This window comes from Montipora capricornis, chromosome 12 (assembly GCF_036669925.1).
Source record: "Montipora capricornis isolate CH-2021 chromosome 12, ASM3666992v2, whole genome shotgun sequence".
NCBI classification, from domain to species: Eukaryota; Metazoa; Cnidaria; class Anthozoa; order Scleractinia; family Acroporidae; genus Montipora; species Montipora capricornis.
The window spans coordinates 1,400,463-1,407,962 of record NC_090894.1 but is presented as its reverse complement, the minus strand read 5'-3'; the positions used below and the strand labels follow the sequence as shown (position 1 = coordinate 1,407,962).

General features: G+C 37.7%; 2 protein-coding genes across 3 annotated transcripts in view; one reads left to right on the top strand and one right to left on the bottom strand.

The window, feature by feature from the left end:
* The window catches only part of LOC138025285 (uncharacterized), a 411,211-nt gene that overhangs the window by 16,258 nt on the left and 387,453 nt on the right, over nucleotides 1–7,500 (top strand). The gene's annotated exons all lie outside the window — the stretch shown is intronic.
* The window catches only part of LOC138026983 (XK-related protein 9-like), a 28,883-nt gene continuing 27,506 nt past the window's right edge, over nucleotides 6,124–7,500 (bottom strand). For both annotated transcript variants that reach the window (XR_011127379.1, XM_068874466.1), the window contains exon 4: nucleotides 6,124–7,500. This exon is cut by the window's right edge and continues 107 nt beyond it. Coding sequence is in view for 1 of the 2 variants with exons in the window: in XM_068874466.1 (XP_068730567.1) it covers nucleotides 7,383–7,500 (118 nt within the window). In the remaining variant the exon portion in view is untranslated.

Genomic DNA, 7,500 nt, shown 5'->3' with positions numbered 1-7,500 from the left:
TATCCTTGATCAAATCTTCTGCTGGTGATGGCCTATTCACTGTTTTTCACAAAAGCTCAAGTTTGAACAAATTTCCTGATATATGGAAACAAGCTAAAATTACTCCAGTCTACAAGAAAGGCTCCTTTTCTGATGTTTCGAATTACAGACCAATTTCTTTACTCAGCATTCCTGGTAAGCTCCTTGAGAATCAAATCTGTTCTATTATTGATAGTCACTTGCAAGCTTGCAATCTCCTAAGTGAACACCAATGGGGCTTTAGAAAAGGACTCTCTACAGAAGACTTACTTCTTAATATGACAGAAAAATGGAAGCTAGCTATGGACAAGGGTCAAATTGTTGGAGCAATTTTTATAGACTTCCAAAAAGCTTTTGACACTGTCTCACATGAGATCCTATCTTTAAAGCTCAATGCAGTTGGTATCTCTGGCCCATTACATCAGTGGCTAATGAATTATTTATTTGATAGATATCAATACACAGAAATAAACAACAAAAGGTCGGCTCTTCTTCCTATTAAATTCGGTGTCCCTCAAGGATCCCTGCTCGGCCCAAGATTATACACCATCTATACCAATGACCTTCCTAACCAAGTAAAAGATTCGGTTTTGACGATATAGATACTACACTTTATACAATTGGTTCAAGTACTGACCAAGTTATCTCATCTTTGAATGTTATGATGTCACAGATATCTAAGTGGAGCTCTCTAAAAAAGTTCACTATTCACCCTACCAAAACTGAAGCTATTATACTGGCAAAGCAGCGGTTTATTTTTCCTTTGCAACCTTTGCACTTTGGCCCTGGCTTTGTGAAGCTTGTCAACTCTACAAGCTGTCTGGGTGTTACAATTGATAATAAACTCTCCTGGCATTCCCAATTAGACGTTGTTAAAGCTTCTTTTTCCAAAAAAATTGATGCTCTGAGGAGAATGTCATATTTACCTAAGTTGACTCTAGAAGAAATATATTTTAAAACAATTATACCTAGCATTACTTATGGAATATCAGTGTGGGGAAACTGTTCCCAATCATTACTTAATAGTTTAGATCACATTCATGCTCGTGCATGTCGTATAATTAATCGTCTCCCTTCTTCACAAGAAAGTAGCTCATGTTTGCTTCAGTGTAATTGGCTTCCTATCAATTATTTATATAAAAGACGTATATTACTTAAGATGCAGCAAATTTGTGTAGGAGCTGCCCCCAGCCAAATTTTGGATATGTTTTCAATATCATCCAGATCAACAAGATTTTGTAATCAATTTAATATTATTAGGGTAAAGTCTGAACTTGGGAGAAGTTCTCTCCAATATAGAGGCCCAAATATCTGGAACTTTATAAATAAAAAAGTTAAACTATGTAATGTCAGCAAAGAAGGGTTTAAAGCAATACTTAGAAAGCACTCAAAAGACATTCTTAATTTTTCATTCAATAAGGAAGCTATTGTAATTTCAAACAAGAATGATGACTTTATCTAATTTATTTATTTTACGTATTCATCAAGTCCACTATGAAGTTTATTTATTATTATTTATTATCTATTTTAATCTATACCTGCTTACAGAAGTACTGTTATGGGGTATGTAGAGAGATGGGATACACTCTTTAGTGTCTCCCTTAGATGTGTTATCCTATCCTTATGGCAGCTTTTTTGTAATTGGGCATATGGAGTAATTGTAATTGTAATTGTTTTAGTCTATATTTTATTTCTTATATTCTAAATAGTTTTACATAGCAGGTCCACATCCGCTGATAGCTACCGATACAATTATTACTTTGTAATTTTTGTAATTTTAACCTGCTTTATCAAATAAAGAATTAATGATTGATTGTTGGTTGAGCGACGAAAACAGTGACTATGGCCTTTCCCTCTTACTTGCTTTCTCTGTGAAACTGCTAGCGAGAATTCAAGTAAGTTCTAAATGACCTCCTTTAGAGAAGCAAGAGATGTCATCCTTCTGTGTTATGATCAAGGACTTATAAGTGACGTGGAATTTATGTTGCTTTATGATTCATACAAGCCTCATTTACCGTGCGATTTGTATCCAAGATTTGAACTCGACGAAGTGGAGGATGAAGAATGTGTAGCTGAATTTAGAGTTAGAAAACGAGATTTCCCTTTGCTTGCTGATCGTACATGGCAGATGTATGGAACAAAATATCAAACTCATTTAAGGAAAAGAAAAAAAAATCAGTGTGGAGCGGGCCATCATATTTATAAAAGTACAAGCCATTAATTATCAAATTTTCTCCTATTGAAAGCAACTTTGTGATGAATTTCTGTTCTTAAATTTCAAAGATTTCGTTTCCATTGAAGGATTGGTAGCAAAAGCCATTTTAGGGCTATTTCTGCACAAAACTACAAATGCACAGCGTGACATTTTCGCTGGGAGTGATTCTTTACCTCGTTTACCTAGAGCAGACAGCAATCGCCAATTTTAAACTGGACATCATCAAATCCGGCGCTTCAGATATTCAAGTCTGGTTTAAAGAAACTTCAGTGACATTTAGCTTTATGTTCAATCCATTGCTTACAGTCATGATAACGGTTTTCGTTTTGCCTTTGGTTTGTTGACAGACGCGGCCATTTCCTGAGGTGCACGTAGAATTTTCAAGCTGAGATAACAGATAAAACACGTTACTCCTGGAAAGTCAGAAGCAATAAATAACTTCATGATAAAGTGAAAAACAATCTAGATGAGGTTTTGAAACCAATGCTTGAATCTGTACCTTGCTTAGTTTGCATTTTTGAGCATTAAAAAAGAATTTTCGGTCCTATGCTTCTGTTACAGGTATATTTTTTAGGTCATCCATCCAGATACTAACTCCGCCAGACAGGGATAAAAAAACTTCAGTAAACTTTTCTATTACAAAGCTGTCAGACACTCAGATCGGGAGTGCACGCTTAAACTTGTTGTGAAAAGAAGTTGTGAGGGAACTTGAAAATGATCAACATGTCAGCCTAGAAGCCAATGTTTCTCGATTCCCTTCTATTTTCTTCAATCTTTCTGGGTTTAGTACTTTGCTAGTAACCACATGTCTTCTCAGGGGCTATTTACCTAAGATTTCTACCATGGCACTACAATGATATATGACACCAAAACAATATCGTGTACTATTAGAGCTACATATTACGTAAAAACAACTTGAATCCCCTGGAAGACAAAATTCAGCTCAGTTGACAATATGGAATAAAGCGCTGTGTTACTGGATTACCACACGTACGCAATGCGTGCCTATTTTTTCTAAAGATGACAGGAATTTTTTTTCTTTCTGAAAAACGATTAATAGGCTGGTGGCCAGGTTTTTAAGCTCAGAAAAAAGATCTGTTTCGTCGTATGAAGGTGTGAGCCAAAGGGCCTCTGCTGGCACGACTTCTAGGTGACCCCTTAAATGGTCTTAATGACCCCCGACTTGAAAACATTGATTGGAACGCTGCATTTCAATACCATCTAATTCAGTCCCTCCTGTTTTTGAGTAACACTTACCACAGGCAACCTGGTGTACGCCCATGGAGCGTCTAGTTTATTTTTTCGACTCCGTTTTTGGACTTTCGACTTTTACTGGGTTGCCAGTATAGCAATCCCAATATTTGTTGGTTTTTTAATTTATTTTTTTTGCCGTGTCATGAAAAGTCTTTCCTGTCCCTCCCCTGCTAAGTAGTGTCTTTGTGTGTAGAGTCTTCTGTGCGTATTTTGTTAGGTTTGAGGGGGGTCGGGGTAATGCATAGATTTCTCTGGTGGACACGAAGACATTTAATTAACCTGCAATGGCGCCGAAAGTCATTGTAACGCGAATGGCGTTTTAGTGCATATTTCAACAAAATATACCCTCATGGAGCTCAAGAATAAAAGCTCAATTGCATAAACAAGACAGGCGGTGGAAAAAAAATCTGGAATCTTAAAAGCGACGAGTAATGGACTTCGACAACAATCGTTCGCCCGTCGAGCCAAAATGAAAGTGAGCTTTATTTCAAACATTTTATCACGAGTATAGTGTTATGTACAATGCTGAAATCAAATTGAAAATTATCTGGTAACCTATGGGCTCAACAAAGACAGAGAACGAATCGAACACCTTAAGTGGATCTGTGATTTCTGTTGTCTGGCATTCTTCTGCCAAGAATTATTTGAATTAAAGCTTGTGGACTATTTTGTGCTTCATTATTCAAGGAAAAGGTTCTTCAGGAAAGGGTTTGAACCTGAAATTTATTTTGCTGCGTGCATGGTAATTTGGCACGATTGAGTTTCATGTCTTCACGCACGCCATGAAATAGGAAGAGGTTTTGCCTCTAAGAGCAAATATGTTGTTTGTTTCAATAAAATTTTCGCTGGAAGAGGTGGCCCTTATGATTTTATCATGTGGTGAAATTTTATTCGAGCTTAACAAATTTGCATAAGTGCGTTGAAATATGATACGCGACGAGACAGGATTTTTTTCTCTCTGACAAATGATTAATAGGTAGCCAAGTTTTTAACCTCAGAAAAATCTCTTTTGTCATTATGGTGTAAAATGAAGTTTATTTGGGAAGCCGAAAATATTTCTTGAACTTCCTGGCTAATCCAATTTATTGCTACGACTTACTCGTGCGAAGATTGTTTACATGAAACGCCTCACGCTTTTTGCGAATTTTGAGTGTCCTGAAATTACATCATTTTCTTGACAGAGCTCCTTTACCACGAAGATTTTTCAGCAATGTATCTCTTCACTCTCAACCCAAAAACATTCAGATAGTAAAAGACTTCATATTATTAACCATTTCTTTTGCTTTTGTACTTGTCAGCGTTGTGATTTGCGATAATTCGCAAGTCAGTTTTCGTATCTTATAGATATTTAGATTTTCAATTACATGGCCGCTTAACCTCGCGATTGTGTAAATAGTTGACCCTGAAGTCAAATTAGATATGTTTTTCAGGAACCCGACAGATGAAATGTAAATATTAAGTTACACCAGAAACCCATAAGAGTTGAAACGTGTAACGCGCGTTCACAGCTTCCGAATATTCAGTGCGAACTGATTGGTTGAATGTTTCAGTGCTAAGTACCATATTTGGAAACCCCTCGCTCTTGTTGTTCCAAATATGGTACTTAGCAAATTGAATATTCAGAAGCTTGTTTCCCAGCACACAAGGGGCCGTTACACGTTTCAACCCTTATGGGTTTCTGGTTACATAACGGAAGTTTCTTGGCTAAAAAGTACGTTGTTTTACTTTGAAAACGACGAACGATTAAAATTCTTTCCCGCAGTTCATTCAGTTGACACAAGGTGATCACGTGCACCGTTATGGTTGCCTAGCACGTGATCGATTTCTTCCTTTTGACAAAACACCATGACCTTTTACTTCATTCATAAAAGTCAGAGACTGCAGAAATTTTCGTGTTTTTACGATCGATTGTCACTAATCTTTCGATGAGAATTCAATTCAGAGTTATATAAAAAAACTATGTTATTTTTTTTCTTCATCTGTCTTTTGCCTTGTCTTTTACTTTTAACTCCCGGCTTTTACGGTACTTTTTGGTGCAAACGTAGAGCCAAAAAATGTTTTGACCTGGCAACTTCAAGACATGCATGACACGCAGGAAAACATAAGTCAGAGCAATTGCTAATTAGGCTTTTTGCCGACTATTTATTTAAAGAAGAAACGAGTGAATTTTACTCAAGAGCGTGTTTTGTTATCTGTAAACTGAATTTATTACCAAAGCTTAAACAACTAAAAGACCTCAAAATGGGACAGGATATTAAAATAATTAAAAGTGTGAACGTGTAAGTAAAAGGGCCTCTGCCGGCACGACATCTGGGTGACCCCTCAAATGGTGTTAATCACTCCCGACTTGAAAAAATTAACTGGAATACTGCAGTTCAATACCACACAATCAGAAACCCATAAGGGTTGAAACGTGTAACGGCCCCTCGTGTGCTAGGAAACAAGCTTCTGAATATTCAATTTATTAAGTACCATATTTGGAACAAAGAGAGCGAGTGTTTTCTAAACATGGTACTAAGCACTGAATCATTCATCCAAGCAGTTCGCACTGAATGCTCGGAAGCTGTGAACGCGCGTTGCACGTTTCACCCCTGATGGTTTTCTGACACAATTCAGTGTCTTGTTTTTCTGCAACACGTACCACAGGCTACCCAGTTTACGCTTCACGGAAGCGTCCAGTTTCATTAGTATGATTTGCTCTGGCTGCGCATGCTTAAAATTTATCTGTCTCGTCAGGAGCCCATTACCCGGCCCTCCATCTTCCATATTAATCCTCTGAGTCAACCCTTTCCCGTATCTCTCTATTTTTAGAAGCACCTCGCAGGGGGGCTTTACTGAGTGTTTCCACACTAAACAATCATAAGAGACCTATGGTCAGCCATTTATTACGTCACATACGTATGTGTTGTTTGGAGCCACTTCACGTATGTTCTCAGTCACATACGGCGCATATGTCACATTCGTCATTTGTTGTTCAAGAAGCGTTAAGCTGTCGCATGCAAGAACAAACGCCACTCTGAAAGAGATGCCACTTGTCTTGGCGAAAAAGCCCATCCGCACACCCCACTTAGTAAATGGGATAATTTTAATATCTAGTTATTTACGGTAAATGAACGAGAAGAACAACCTGTCACATGTCAGTTTCAAGGTCGTTTTTCCTTAGTGCAAGATTTTTACGTTGATTTAACATACGCAAGAATACTTCTTAAGACAAGTCCTAGGTCACATGCATCGATCTTTTTGCGTACTTGCCTCAGCTTGGCAAACGGATGAAGACGGTAAAATCAAGATATTGTTAGCATTTATTCATGGGGAAGGAAGATAGAAGAATATGTAATCCCTGGTGTGAAAGGGAGGACAGTTTGTTGATGGCTGTTTAGTGGCCAATCATTGTGCACGATACTAGACGTTTCTAAGTCACTATTTCAAACGCTGCTTTCACACGAAATAGCACCACCTTCGACTTCCTCGGTTGCGCCTTTTTCGGGATTTTTAGTTACATATGGATGAAAAAAGCCATAATATAACACCACGCAAACTAGACCGAGGAAAAACGCTCCCCACGATGTCGCCAACATAGTGATTTTGAATTCCGTATCAAATTTGGAATAAGAATACCACGTCTGAGTTAAGACTAAATTTTCAACAAAGATCGCTATGTAATGGGGAATTCCCCAATTTCTGGTGTCTTTGCCCTCCAAAGGAAAGAAGCAAAATATGTTGACGCATATGAAAGCGCATCTAAATAATTTGTCTCTAGCAGATCCGTGGGTAAAGAATTTATCGATTTGAGAACTTGTTAGGAAAAATGAAATTACGACGTGGAATCCAACAACTAAGAATACTAGACCTTTAAACTCGTTTGCAAAAAGGACAAGGGCTAGTAACCTTGCAACTAACATGAACAAGCGCCAAAAAAAAAAAAGAAGAGAGATGCCCAAGAAACCCATTTCAATGAGACGCTATCTTTGTTTGAAAGGCGAATTTGAACGGCGAAATTCAGCAGGCTGTAG